Raw genomic sequence first — 14,637 nt, 5'->3', positions numbered from 1 at the left:
AGTGGAGCACTTTGCTTTTGTCCTTATTAAACGTCATCCTGTTTACTTCATCCTGTTTCAGACCATTTCTCGAGTTTGTCCACATCATTTTGAATTATGACCCCATCCTCCAAAGCACTCACAACCCGTCCCAGCTCGGTATCATCTGCAAACTGAATAAGTGTACTCTCCATGCAAATATCTAAATCATAGATTAAGATATTGAACAGAACCAGTCCCAAAACTGACCCCTGAAGAACCCCACTAGTTATGCCCTTCCAGCATGATTGTGAACCATTAATAACTACTCTCGTGAGAACAGTTATCCAACCAGTTATGCACCCACCTTATAGTAGCCCCATCTAGGTTGTATTTCCCTAGCTTATTGATAAGAAGGTCTTGCGAGGCCGTGTCAAATGCCTTAATAAAGTCTAGATATACCACGTCCACCACTTCTCCCTTATCCACAAGACTTGTTATCCTATCAAAGAAAGCTATCAGATTGGTTTGACATGATTTGTTCTTTACAAATCCATGCTGGCTGTTACCTATCACCTTATTATCTTCTAGCTGTTTGCAGATGGATTCTTTCAGTATTTGCTCCATTTTCTTTCCTGGCACAGAAGTTAAACTGACTGGTCTGTAGTTTCCTGGGTTGTTCTTATTTTCATAGATGAGCACTATATTTGCCCTTTTCCAATCTTCTGGAAACTCTCCCAACTTCCATGATTTTTCAAAGATGATAGCTAATGGCTCAGATACCTCCTCTATCAGTCTCTTGAGTATTCTAGCATGCATTTCATCAGGCCCTGGTGACTTGAAGAAGACATTTAACTTCTCTATGTAATTTTTAGCTTGTTCTTTTTTTAAAATTTTTACTTCTAAATCAACCCTCTTTCTACTAGCATTTACTATGTTAAGCATTCAGTCACCATCAGTCTTCTTGGTGAAAACCGAAAGGAAGTCATTAAGCACCTCTGCCATTTCCAAGTTTCCTGTTATTGTTTCTCCCTCTTCACTGAGCAATGGGCTTACCCTGTCCTTGGTCTTCCTCTTGCTTCTAATATGTTTGTAGAATGTTTTCTTGTTACCCTTTATGTCTCTAGCTAGACTGAGCTCATTTTGTGCCTCTGCCTTTCTAATCTTACCCCTGCATACTTGTGTTATTTGCTTATATTCATCTTTTGATTTGTAGATTATGTAAGATCTGGTTATACGAAGGCTGTCTCCTGCTATACTTTTATCTTTCCTACGCAATGGAATAGTTTGTGTTTGGGCCGTGCTAGTCATCCCTCTCAGCATGACTAAGCAGCTGATAAGTAATGTTCATCATGTATTTGCCAAGAACAAATCGTATCACAGCAGCCTAGTCACTTCCTTTGACAGTGAGACTTGTGGATAAGGGGGAAGCGGTAGGTGTGGTATATCTCAACTTCAGTAAGGCTTTTGATACTGTCTCACATGACCTTCTCATAAGTAAATTAGGGAAATATAGCCTAGAGGTGCCTACTGTAAGGGGGTGAACAACTGGTAGGAACTACTCTCCAGGTATTCTTTTTTATCAGCAGTTCAGTCAAGCTGGAATGGTATATTGAGTAGCATCCCATAGGGATTTGCCATGGGTCTGGTTCTATTCAATACCTTTGTAAATGGTTTGGATAATGGCTTAGAGAGCTCACATTTAAGTTTCCAAGTTGGAAGAGGTTGCAAGCATTTTGGAGGATAGGATGAGAACTCAAAATGATCTTGACAAACTGGAAAACTGCCTGAAATAAATTGTATGAAATTCAATCTAGACAGATGCAAGATGCTACCTTTTGGAAGGGATAATCAATTGCACAAATAGAAAACGGGCAATGATTCCGTGGTAAAGGATCTGCGGGTGATCATAGTTCACAAGCTAAATATGAGCCAGCAACGGGATGCAGTTGCAAAAACCAAAAAAAGTGAACGTTGTTCTGGGATGTAGCAGCAGGAGTGTTGTAAGCAAAACATGAGGTGTAGTTTTTCCACTCTGTTCAGCACTGATAAGGCCTCAGCTGGAAAGTTCTGGGCACCGCACTTCAGGGAAGATGTGGACAAATGGGAGAAAGTCCAGAGGAGAGCAACAAAAATGATTAAAGGTCTAGAAAGCATGGCCTGAGAGTACAGATTGAAAAAACTGAGATTGTTTAGTCTGGAGAAAAGCAGACAGGGGGATCTGATAACAAGTTTGTAAAAGGTGGCTGTAAAGAGGAGGGTGATAAATTTTTCTCCTTATCCGCGGTGGACAGGACAAGAAGCAATGGGCTTAAATTGCAGCAAGGGAGGTTTAGGTTGGACATTAGGAAGACTTCGTAACTGTCAGGGTTTTTAAGCACTGGAACAAATTGCTGAGGAGAGTTGTAAAATCTCAGTCACTGGAGCCTTGTAAGAGCAAGTTCAGGTTCGAGAAACACCTATCAGGGATGGGCTAGGTAACGTTTAGTCCTGCCTCAGTGAGGGAATGGACTCTGATATTTTGAGGCCCGTTCCTGTCCTACATGTCTGTGATTTTATTATGCCACTGGGCATGTTCTCCCCTGTCCCTCCCCCAGAGGGCTGGCCTGGGCACCCATGGGTCCTGTGACTGCAAAGAGGGCCCCAGTTCCCATGGACCTCTCGGTGGAAGGATTGGGTACAGTTCCCATGGAGGATGTGGGGCACCTGTTTGCAGTTCCCAGCATGGCACACATGGCCATAAGCCAAGGGAGGGCACATATCAAGCCACAGGCCAGATCTGGTTCCCCAGGATTAGCCCCTGGTGTGCTGCCACCACTATATTTACCTGCACCTCCACAAGTAAGGACGATTGCAGCTCCTATTGGCCGCAGATCGCCATTCCCAGCCAATGGGAGCCAGCCGGTCTGCACCACTTCCCACAGCTCCCATTGGCCAGAAACAGTGATCTGCAGCCAATAGAGCTGAAATCGTCTGCACCTACGGAGGTGCAGGTAAATATAGCGATGGCAGCCGGCCGGGGCTAAGCCTGGCAAACCGCTGCCGTTTTATTGCCCAGCCCTGACTCCCAAAGGATGGGGTCCGAGCTCCGGTCCAATCTGCCCCCCTAACCACCTTCTCTTGCTGCTCTCTCAGAATCCATCACCCACGTGAGTCACACGGTGCCCCCTGCACCACTGCCCACGCTGCCCCTGGACAGGTTCCTCCCCCCGCCACCTTTAAGGCTCACCACCCCGGCTCCCGGCCCGGCGGAGACGACCACAGGTTCCCCGCTGTTCGAAGCAAGGCCCATTCCCAGGAGCCAGCCTGTCACGCGGCGAGTGACCACGGCCCGGCCGACCACCACCCCCTGGACCACCCAGGGGATCCGCAAGACCACCGTCCGCCCCATCTCCACTGCTCCTGTGGTCCTGGCCACCCCCCCGCCCGCATACTCGGAGTCTGGCAGTGCAGAAGGCAGCGGGGACCCAGAACTGGGCATCAGCGGGGACCAGGAAGCCAGTGGGGCTGGCTCTGCCGGTAAGTGCCCTCTGCTCCGGTTCCAAGTCCCTGCACCTCCCCCTTGCTGCTAACCCCTCCTCCCTGCCCCCTGCCGGCGCCACCTCTCAGCTCCCACCCCAGGCCTCCTGGAAGGCTGGTGGCAGCACCTGCTTGGGGAAGATTGGAACTGTGAGGCCAGGGTGAGACGGGAGGTGGGTGCTGGTGAAAGATGTTGCCGTGGCAGCCTCAGGGTGGGGAGGGAGGGTCTCCTCCAGCACAGGTAGGAGGCCTCAAGCCCCCAGGGCCAGGCCACCTACCTGCCTCCGCACTCACCTGCAGCAGGGGCCACCAGCGCGGGGAGGGGAGGGAGAGGTTAATCTATTTCCCATGGCCGTTTGCTTCTCAGCAAAGCTGGGCTGCTGTAGTATGCACAGAGCTGCCTGCTCGGCCCCGTCCGTCTCCCACAGGCTGGGCACGGCTGCCGCTGCCTGACTGCGGGGGGGAGGTCAGCCCTGCCGGCTGGGGACTGTCGGCAGAGCAGTTCTGAGCCAGCCCGTGTGCTGGCCCGCAGGGGGCTCAGTGTGGGCCCCACTCGGCAAGGGCCTGGCCTGCCTCCGGGGAAGGGTTTGGGTTTGGAGACGTCTTTGGCTGGTGCTGGAACCATCTGTAGCCATCGCGGTAACACAGTCCAGGAGGGTCCCACCTCTCACCGGGGCTGTGATAGGGTTGGGGGGGGGGTGCCGTCTCTCACCGGGGCTGTGATGTGCCCGTATTGTCCCGGCTGCCATGCAGGAGACGAGGAGCCGGAGGAGAGCCAAGTGACATCCACCCCAGCCATAGAAAGAGCCACGTGTTACAACGCCCCTCTGGGATGCTGCTCTGACGGCAAGACAGCGGCTGTCGATGCAGAGGGAAGCAACTGCCCTGGTGAGTGTGTGTGAAGGGGAGGGGGGCACAGAACGATTCCCGTTGCGCCTCGGGGCTACGGGGCTGCAAGCCGCTGTCCCCTCTGGACTAGAGCAGCCTCCCGACGTGGGGCAGCGGCTGGGCTGGGTGTCTCGCTTCCGGGTCTGCACTGGCAGCCTGTGAGCTGGGGGCGCTTGTTTGGACCTGCCTCAGCCCACATGGCCTGGGGCAGCCGTGCGTGGGGATATTGCTGCCCACCCCCTCGCCTGTGGCAGCCCGCAGCACAGCTCTGGCTGGGCCCCTGCATGCGGCAGAGAGCCTGGGCCTTGTCAGGAGGGCCCTCGGCTTTCGAAAGGATCCTCCCCGCCCCATCCCGGCTCTGCAGTAGCAGGGTGCACTCACCTCCCTTGCACTGGAGCCTGGTGCAGTAGCCGGGTGCACTCACCTCCCTTGCACTGGAGCCCGGTGCAGTAGCCGGGTGCACTCACCTCCCTTGCACTGGAGCCTGGTGCAGTAGCAGGGTGCACTCACCTCCCTTGCACTGGAGCCCGGTGCAGTAGCCGGGTGCACTCACCTCCCTTGCACTGGAGCCTGGTGCAGTAGCCGGGTGCACTCACCTCCCTTGCACTGGAGCCTGGTGCAGTAGCCGGGTGCACTCACCTCCCTTGCACTGGAGCCCGGTGCAGTAGCCGGGTGCACTCACCTCCCTTGCACTGGAGCCCGGTGCAGTAGCAGGGTGCACTCACCTCCCTTGCACTGGAGCCTGGTGCAGTAGCCGGGTGCACTCACCTCCCTTGCACTGGAGCCTGGTGCAGTAGCCGGGTGCACTCACCTCCCTTGCACTGGAGCCTGGTGCAGTAGCCGGGTGCACTCACCTCCCTTGCACTGGAGCCTCGTGCAGTACCGGGTACACTCACCTCCCTTGCACTGGAGCCTGGTGCAGTAGCCGGGTACACTCACCTCCCTCACACTGGAGCCTGGTGCAGTAGCCGGGTGCACTCACCTCCCTTGCACTGGAGCCTCGTGCAGTACCAGGTGCACTCACCTCCCTTGCACTGGAGCCCGGTGTAGTAGCCGGGTGCACTCACCTCCCTTGCACTGGAGCCTCGTGCAGTACCGGGTACACTCACCTCCCTCGCACTGGAGCCTGGTGCAGTAGCCGGGTGCACTCACCTCCCTTGCACTGGAGCCTGGTGCAGTAGCCGGGTGCACTCACCTCCCTTGCACTGGAGCCTGGTGCAGTAGCTGGGTGCACTCACCTCCCTTGCACTGGAGCCTGGTGCAGTAGCCGGGTGCACTCACCTCCCTTGCACTGGAGCCTGGTGCAGTAGCCGGGTGCACTCACCTCCCTTGCACTGGAGCCTGGTGCAGTAGCCGGGTGCACTCACCTCCCTTGCACTGGAGCCTGGTGCAGTACCGGGTACACTCACCTCCTAGGCCGGTCTCTTTGGCCGGGCTTGGAGGCGCAATGGGAGTGCTCAGGGCTGGTCCTGGCGGCAGTGAGCATGGGGGGGGCGTGGCCTGGGTTTCAGTTTCGTCTCTGGCTAACGAGGTTCTGGTTGGCGGTGAGCAGCCGCAGCTGCTGGCTCTGTGTCTCTGAGGGGCCTGTTTGGGGCCGCTGCGTCTGGGGGCTTCTCTTTCCGTCTCATTCTGCACCCAGGCGCAGGCCCTGCTGCCACCCACTGGCGCGGCTCCGGTCTCGCTCTGAGCGAGAGGCTCTGTGCCTTCCCTTCGGGACTCGTGCTGCGCGTGGCAGCTGGGGCGCTCGGTGCGGCATCCGTGTCTCCGGAGCCCCGTGCATGTGCTCCGGATGCAGGCCCTTAGCATCCTGCTTCCAAGGTTACCAAACTAGCTCCCCGCCCCTGGGCGCGCTCCAGGGGGGTTTCCCCCAAGGTTCTCCTTGTCGCCCCCCGACACTTCATGCAATGGGGTTTCCAGGGGATGCCCCCTCTCTCTGCGTACAATACCCCCACCCCCATAAGGGGGTGCCGCCCCTCCATGTACTAACCCCAGTGCTGGGAGAATTGCTTTCTGCAGCTCCCTGTGCACCCCCTTGGGGCTCGCTGGGGGGGGGGGGGGGGTCGCCCTTTGCAGGGCTCCTTCCCCTTCCTCGGATTTCTGGGTGGGACCTCCACAGGAGGTGCCAGGCCACAGACCCCAAAACCTGCATTCAGGCTGTCCGGTTCCCTCCCCAGCAAGGGAATGCTCCTTGCCAAGGGACCCGGTCTCCTATGGGCTTCCACAGCTGCCTCTGTGTGTTGCATGCACATGTCTGATCCTGCCTTATTGACTGTGTCCTGCTCTGGCTAACGTCTCTCTCTTGTTACCCAGCCGGTCCGGGGGCTGCAATCCGGGCCAGAGTTCAGAGGAACCCGTATGGTAAAAGCTGCCGTCTCTAGCCTGGTTTTTGCCATCTGACCCACCTGCTCCAGCAACCTCCAATACTAATCCTCCATAGCACTCTCCAGAGCCATCCAAACTAACCCAAGCCCTGGCACTACCCACACACGACCATCCTCCCCCGCCAGGGACTGAACTCAGCTGTTGGCTGCCAACTCCCTCCCCGCTGGCCAGCTAACCGAGTCTCTCTGGTTTCTTTTTCGTTGCCCCTGCTCCCCATAGCCACCAAGGTCTTCCAGGGGGTCCTCATCTTGGAGGAGGTGGAGGGCCAGGAGCTGTTCTACACGCCCGAGATGGCCGACCCCAAATCGGAGCTCTTTGGAGAAACAGCCAGGAGCATCGAGAGCGCGGTGAGTTGGCTGCTCCACGAGCCGTGGCCCGGCCTTCGGCTCACAGCACGGGGCTTCGGTGTCTCGGTGTCCTTCCTTGAGCTGCTCTACCAGATTGAATGGACCCTCTCCGTGGGCAGCGTGTGGGGAATAGAACGTGTAACCTTTGGCTCTAAGGATCACGCCTCTGGCATGGGAGCAGACGGGGAATCTTCCTTAACTGCTGCAAGTCACCGGGTTCCCCGTCTCTCTCACGCGTGGAGTTAACATGCAGCAGACACGCCCTTTCTGTCCTGCCCTGCATCTCCACGGTGCCTGGCTGTGGCAATGCCGGCCGTCTGGTGGGAACGCTTTTCTGCCCACTCCCCCCACTCCCCAATGGAGAGGCCAGGCCTGCAATGGATCCGGAACACATTTGCCAGGATGCACCTTCCCAGAGATCACACGAGGGGTGGTGGAGATTTCTCGTGCTGACAGCCTCCCTTGGTCCCCGGGGGAGAGCAGTGCCATGCTCCTGGAAGGGGCGGGGTCTCAGGCCGAAGGGGCGGGGCTGGAGCAGCCAGCCCTTTACACCACCCAGAGTGCACCACACCGTCCCCCCTCCCCCCGCAGCTCTCGGAGCTGCGCTAACCGATGCTCCGGAGGCAAATGAATAGGCCTGGGGCTCTGGCCACCACCCCTGACACTGTAGCAGTGGTGGCAACACAGAGCCATGGGCCCCTTTGGATTGCCGGGCCGCGGGGTGACTGCCCCCTTTCCCCCCTTCCGCGGGCCTGCTTGAACTGGTCTGAGCCCTGGCTGATATTCCTGGCTGTGCCAGTGAAGCCCCATGTGCCTCTGGGTAAGACCCACTCCCCACCGCGTCCACCCCTCTGTGCCTCAGTGTTCCTAGCTGTGAAACAGGAACAGTAGCACTTGGGTGCCTAGGTCGAGTGCCCTGAGATCCTCACATTCAAGTTTGCTCTGTGTTGTTATAACCAGAGCGGGGCTCAAACGCCACAGCTGCAGGCGAACTTTCCCACGCTCAAGAGCGTGCATGGATCAGCACCATGGGGCTAGTTGGTTCAGGGTGCAGGTTTGGGCCTCTTAATAGCTATAAGTGTATTTGTATTAATGAGATACACACGCACCCCTAGAAAAATGACACCCTCCCCTCCCTTCCCCCCGTGTCTCTGCTCCGTGCTTAGCTCTGCCAGACACTTGGGGGAGTCCCTCTAAGTACAGTTCTCTGCTTTTCCAAGACTGGCGCTGATCACGTGGAGCACGAGCATTGCTCCCTCTGCCTTTGCCAGCTCTCAGGCGAGCGTCGTGCCCTGGGGGGCGGGCTGGCAGCGGGAGAGACGGAGAAGCAGCGCGCTGCACCGGGTGCAGCATCCGTATGAACAGAACCAAGCTAGCTCACCAACAGCGCCTGTTCTGGACAGCAGTCGGGTGTTACATAAGTAGATGAGCCCTTGGCATAGGCAGGGCCAGCCTGAACCCTTTTGGCGCCCTGGGCTCGGGCGCATGTAGTAAGATTGAGCTGAGACTAGAACCCTTGATCCTTCCTTCCCTTAGCAACAGGCGTGTGTGCATAGCTAATGGTATGCCCCTGGAACACATGGGGGTAGAGAACCCCGTGGGACCTCTCCTTTGGGACACTCTTGTGTCCGCGCCGTCTGGCACAGAGGAAGGGCAGTGGGGGCTTGGATCCAGCCGGGGTGACAGACAGATGGAAGGGTGTGTTGAGGCACTGGGCTGGGACCCAGGAGATCCGTGTGTAATTCCCAGCTCTGCCACATACTGTCGCTCCAGCACTCATGGCCAGACTTTCATTGGTATTTAGCTGCCCAAAGATGTAGGGTCAGTCGGATGGCGGGGGGCGGGGGGTCCATGGGAGCTGAGCACTGAACTGTCTTAGGTGCTTTTGAAAATGTATCCGTCAGTGTCTAAACACCTTAGTAAATCTGGTGGCCCCGCCTCCATCCCCCTCCCCGGTGAAATGGGCAAACAGACAGTCCCTTTTCCCCAGCCTTGCCTGGCCTGTCTCCACCATCCTCCGTGCATTCGTCGGGGCAGGGACTCTCTCTCTCTCTCTCCCCAAATGTCTGCACAGCAGCTGGCATGGGAGGGGAGGTGACATGGGGATCTGGGACAGGGGCCTGATCTCAGATGGCAGGGGGCAGGGCATCACCGTGGTGTCTGGCATAGCACAGGGGGATGAGAGAGGCTGATTTCAGTCCAGGCTCTGTGCAGTGTCCCACACAATGGGGGGAGGGGAAGGGGAGGGTCTTGACTGGGGGTCCACACAGCGCCCTGCAGAATGAGAGGCCTGATCTCAGGGCAGTGGGTCTGGGCAGCCCCTGGCATGATGGGGGAGATCTTTGTCAGGTCTCCGCTTAGTGCCTGGCACAGCAGTGGTCCCTGATCTTGGCTGGGGGGGTGGTCTGCTCGGAGCCTGGCATAGCCAGCCTCCCCCATATCACTTAGGGGTAACGTTGGGAGGTGGAAATGGGGGGGGGGGGCATGCGCAGCACCTAGCACAATGGAGGAGCGAGCCGAGTTTGCTGAGGGAGGGAGAATCCATGCAGAGCCTGGCACGACGAGGGGCCTCTACTCACAACGCTGCTGCTCCTAGTCCTAGTAAGCAACGGCTCAGCTAGGGGACCCACCTGGCGGGGAGAGGGGCTGCAGCCGCGTCGGGCTGCGGGGCCGTGTCGGCCAGGCTCCTGAGGCTGAAAGGAAGCAGGGGCACCGGGCCAGTTCTGACTCCCCAGCTTGATGTTTCTCCCCGGCCGGCCAGCTGGACGAGCTGTTCCGGAACTCCGACGTGAAGAAGGATTTCAAGAGCATCCGTGTGCGAGACCTGGGCCAGAGCAGCGCCGTCCGCGTCATCGTGGAGTCCCATTTTGACCCCGGTGAGAGCCGCCTCTGCCAGTTCTCCCCGGCGTCGCCATCGGCCAGGGTGGGGGGCAACCGCGGGGCTGGAGCTGCCTCAAACCCAAGGAAGTCGCACCAGCCAGAGGGCGGGAAAGGGCCTCGTTAAAACCTCCGGATGCTGCATCGTTTGCTCAGCAACTGCAGCAGGCGTGCCGGGAGGAGGGCAGCAGGCCCCTGGCAGGGCAGGGAAGGAAAGGCTTCAAGGGGATTGCACCAAAGGGGAAGAGGGTGGGAGCTGTCTGTTCTCACTCTGCCTTTCCCTCCTCCGGCTGGCGCGCAGCCACCTCCTACACAGCGGCCGACGTGCAGAAGGCCCTGCTCAAGCAGATCAAGGCCTCCAAGAAGAGGCCCATCCTTGTGAAGAAGCCTCCGCAGGACCACATCAAATTCATGGACTTTGGTGAGTCCTTTGTAGCCTCTGTCTGCCTGTGTCACTCGCTCTCCTGGCTTCCCTGCTTCTCTCCGTGTTGGGTCCTTTTCGTCTCTGGCTGGCACCCATCAAATGCACCTTTGTGACGTAGTGGGGGGACTTGCTGGGCTGTGGTGACCTCTGCTGTCTGGAGCAAGACCCAGCAGGGAAAACCTCATTATGCAAAGGTGACTCAAAAACCTGTCTGACCTGCGGCCCCCCATGGGGAGAAACAAAGGGAGGTGGAAGGCTGCCCTGGCTGTGGGCAGGGCTGGAAGGGGGGAAGGGAGTTCCTGGCTGGAAGGCAGGGAAGAAGGAGCTGGGGAGGGGGGCTGGGACTCCCCTATCTCAAGGGGGGCACTGAGGCCTCTTAGCCCCAGTTCCTGTAACCAGATTACATCTGTGCTGTGCTGTGCTGGAGGAACAATAAACAACCTCCATTCTACTGGCTGGTGAAGTCTGTTCATGCCATTTCGGGGTGCAGGAGATGGGAAAACCCCGACGCGTCGTCACAACCTTGTCGTCCCGAGGACATTTCCACACAAGGACGGCACCGCGAGGGCTGGCCAGGCCCTGCTCTGAGGAAGGGCAGTGCGGGGCTCTGGGACAGACTGGGGGCTGCATTCTGTGCAGCTGGGCTTTGGAACCTCCGACACTGCCGCAGAATTCACACCCGGACCCCAATTCACTCTCTGGCCCGATCAGCAGCTCCCTGGAGTGCTGACTTACCCCAGCAGAGGGGCTGGCCTTTGTCTCCATCTCTTCTCCGGTTGCCTGCGCTCGGAACAGAAACCCCCACAGTATAAATCTGCTGCCCCGCCACCACCAAGGGGGGCCTGCAGCCTCATGATCGCCCTGCCCCCAGCTTGCCCAGGAGGTTGGATGCCCTGTGGGGCTGCAGCGCAAAGGCACAGAGATCGGGGCGAGCAGAGACGGCTGGCCAGCCTCTGGCTGATAAACTTGCCCAGTCGATTTCCTTGCCCAGACGGCTGGCCAGCCTCTGGCTGATAAACTTGCCAGGGGGAATCAACACCCCAGCAAGTGTTGGCGCCGCATGCAGTTCCCTTTTATTCAGGAGCATATTTAGCGTGATTAGCAGTGATGGCCGCTCTGCCAACACCCCTGGGGGTCTGGACAGCGGCTGGAGCCATGCACCTGCCTGCAATCTCCTGTTGCCCAAGGAAGAGTTGCTAATTAGAGGGCAAAGCTATGGGGAGAGAGGGGCTTGAGCCATGAGACCGGCTTTTCTCCAGCCTTTCAAGCCGGTGGAACAGCTGGTTCTTTGGCCATCATCCCTTGCAAGGGCTCATCCAGGCCCAGTGGAGGGCAGAGGATGCTACTTCCCGAATGAAGCAACCCTTGTAAGGGGGTGGGAAGGATCCAGGCTCCATCCCTGAAAAAGCACTAATCTCATGTGGCAGGTGGGGAAACTGAGGCAGGCAACTTGTTTAGCTCGGGGTCATTGTTTGAGCAAGGAATAGAACCCAGGAGTCCTGGCTCCCAGTCCCCATCTCCCATCATGACGCACGTGCCGGGTGCTGGGCCCAAAACGCTGGAGTCCCACCTCTAAGGCACCTTCCCCGTCCAGTTCCTCTCCCTCCCGCTGAAAGCTGGGAATGGAACCCAGGGATGCGACTCCCAGCCCCCTCCCTGCCCCAAGGCTGCCTGCTGGGGGTCAGAGGCCTCCTGTGGACCAATCCACCACTCGCTGTGTTTCAGACTGGATCCCCAGACTCTTCACCACCACCGCCACCACCACCACTGCCACCACCATGGCTCCTACCACCACCTGGCGGCTGGCTGCCCCCACGGCTGCCCACGTCCTGCCCCCGGAGGCCATGGAGAGGCCCAGTACCAAGATGGGAGGGCCCGCCACCACCAGGAGGCCCGCCACCACCGTGCCGGCCACCACCCGGAGGAAGCCCACGCGCCTAGTCTCCGCCACCAAGAAGCCAGCCCGGCCCTGTGACTCCCACCCCTGCCTGCACGGTGGCACCTGCGAGGACGACGGGAAGGAGTTCGCCTGCAGCTGCCCTGCGGGGAAAGGGGGCGCGGTCTGTGAGAAATGTAGGTGGCTCCCCGTCTGTGGGCGCGGTGATTGAATGCCAGGGGCCTGACGGGGAGGTGCTACGCCCCACCCTGACTCCAGCTGGAGATGGAGGGGGGCTGGGCATGGCCCCAGGATTCCCGGTGGATAACAGTGAACCGCATTTGTGTTGGGGTCGCACAACGGGGTGCCCAGACCAGGCAGTGTGGGTACCACAGTCGGCAGTTAGCCATTTGCATCCTGCAGGTAGACACCTGTCAGGAATGGCCTAGTTCAGGGGAGGGGAACCTTCTTTGGGTCGGGGGCCACTGACGCTCAGAAAAATCAGTCGGGGGCTGCATGCGAGTGAAGACAAAAAACCAACCAACCCTCCCTGACGTGGCCCGCAACTGAGAAGGAGACAGACCCTCCCCATGTTCCCCTCACACACCAGAGCCAGGGGGGGCCAGGCTAGTAGTATGGGGCTGGAGCACCAGCATGGGCTTTCCAATGCTGGGGGGAACCCTGAGCCTTGGGGCCCGGACCCAGGCAAGCTGGGGGCCACATCTGGGCCTGAGGTTCCCCACTGCTGGTCTAGTTATTACATAGTCCTGCGGGTAACGGCACTAGACGTCCCCTGAGTCCCCTTCCAGTCCTGCTCTTCTGCGATTCTATGAATTGCCTGCTCATTGTCTTTGTGAACCAAGCCCATGTTTTTCCCTCCCTTTTCATCCCCGCTGCAACCGTCTGCCCCCACGGCGGCACTGCAGGCTGGAGGGAGCTGGAAATGCCCCGCGCCTTCCTTCTGTACAAAACAGACGTAACACTTCCTGTGTAAGGCACCTCAGGAGAAATCCAGCAGCTTTAGTGAGGGGAAGCAGGCGGCAGCAATTTCTTCCTGGCCCCGGGGGGACGCACTAGTGCTGTGATGCATGAGGATTGTGAGCTCCGGGCGGGTCCAGTTAGTGGAACGTGCTGTTCTGAGCTCCAGAGGCCAATGAACACTGGGTCTAGCCTAGCACAGCGACAGCTCGAAGTGTTCTTTCAAACCACCGGGGGTACACTGGCGGGGTTCAGGGCCTAGTCCCCCCGCCGGGACGACCCCAAACTGGCTGCAGGCTGCAACAGCAGGGGGTCCGACAGCTTCTCTGGGGCCCCGGAAGGGGCAGGGACTCAGGCAAAAGGGGTGAGGCCGGGGGCAGCCAGCCCTGACTGCCTCCTGGAGCGCAGCGCCAATCCCCCCTCCCTCAGCCATGCAGAGCGCAGGGCACGGTGCTCCAACAGCAATTTAAAGGGGTTGGGGTTCTCGTTGCTGCCACAGTAGCAGGGCTGGGAGCCCTGGGCCCCTTTGAATTTCTGGGCCCTGGGGCAATGGCCCCCTCTCCCCTTCCTTCCCCCCGTCGGCAGCTCAGACTAGTTCATCAGTGGGGCGACGATTGTAGCTCTCTTTGGGGGAGTGAGGAAGAAGAGATCGAAAGGATCCAAAGGCTGGAATGGGCTGGGTTCTGAGGCGCACAGCTCATCCGGACGGGGTGTCTCTGACCCAGAGAGAGGTGGGTAACTGAGAGGCCTCCACATGGGTCTAGCTGGGAGCAAAGGGGTGACGCCAAACAAGAGGAAGCGAGGTAAATATCTGGGTGGGGGGTGGTGAGATCTACGAGGCTGAGGAGTAATCGCCCTATGGAAGCCCCATCATGTGGGGCTGAGCAGGAGGCTGGATAAATGACTAAGGAGGGTGGCGTAGGGGACTGACCCCCTGGTGGTTTGGGGTGGGGGCGAGCAGGCCCTTTCCGTCCCTCACCCCGTCTGGCCGACGTGCCGGGAGGGCGGCGCTCTCGGACTCTCCTCAGGGTTTGTCTCTCTCCCCCGCTGTGCTCACAGCCATCAGGTACTTCATCCCCAGCTTCGGCGGGAAGTCGTACCTGGCCTTCAAGATGATGAAGGCCTACCACACGGTGCGCATCGCCATGGAGTTCCGGGCCTCCGAGCTCAGCGGGCTGCTGCTCTACAACGGGCAGAACCGGGGCAAAGACTTCATCTCCCTGGCGCTGGTCAGCGGCTTCGTGGAGCTCAGGTGGGTGTCCCGTTCCCCAGCGAGGGCTGCACAGAGGGGGAGGCAGGGGAGAAGCTTGGCCGTGTGAGCAGGGACTCAGCTCCCCTGGACGGTCCATGAGTCGCTCAGGCATTGAAAGCACAGATTTCTGTTCCTC

At 58.7% G+C, this 14,637-nt stretch overlaps 1 protein-coding gene across 4 annotated transcripts in view; it reads left to right on the top strand.

Moving 5' to 3' along the window:
- Nucleotides 1-14,637, top strand: part of AGRN (agrin) — a 263,261-nt gene that overhangs the window by 223,426 nt on the left and 25,198 nt on the right. For all 4 annotated transcript variants that reach the window (XM_089773045.1, XM_089773046.1, XM_075906396.2 and 1 more), the window contains 7 exons: nucleotides 3,094-3,477; nucleotides 4,231-4,365; nucleotides 6,967-7,094; nucleotides 9,856-9,970; nucleotides 10,273-10,392; nucleotides 12,121-12,468; nucleotides 14,309-14,501. In XM_089773045.1, the coding sequence (XP_089629171.1) occupies nucleotides 3,094-3,477; nucleotides 4,231-4,365; nucleotides 6,967-7,094; nucleotides 9,856-9,970; nucleotides 10,273-10,392; nucleotides 12,121-12,468; nucleotides 14,309-14,501 (1,423 nt within the window). The remainder of the gene's footprint in view (nucleotides 1-3,093; nucleotides 3,478-4,230; nucleotides 4,366-6,966; nucleotides 7,095-9,855; nucleotides 9,971-10,272; nucleotides 10,393-12,120; nucleotides 12,469-14,308; nucleotides 14,502-14,637) is intronic.

This window comes from Pelodiscus sinensis, chromosome 24, assembly GCF_052426305.1.
Source record: "Pelodiscus sinensis isolate ZL-2025 chromosome 24, ASM5242630v1, whole genome shotgun sequence".
NCBI lineage: Eukaryota > Metazoa > Chordata > Testudines > Trionychidae > Pelodiscus > Pelodiscus sinensis.
Note: the sequence above shows the minus strand (reverse complement) of the source record. Positions and strands in the feature narration are given on the sequence as shown.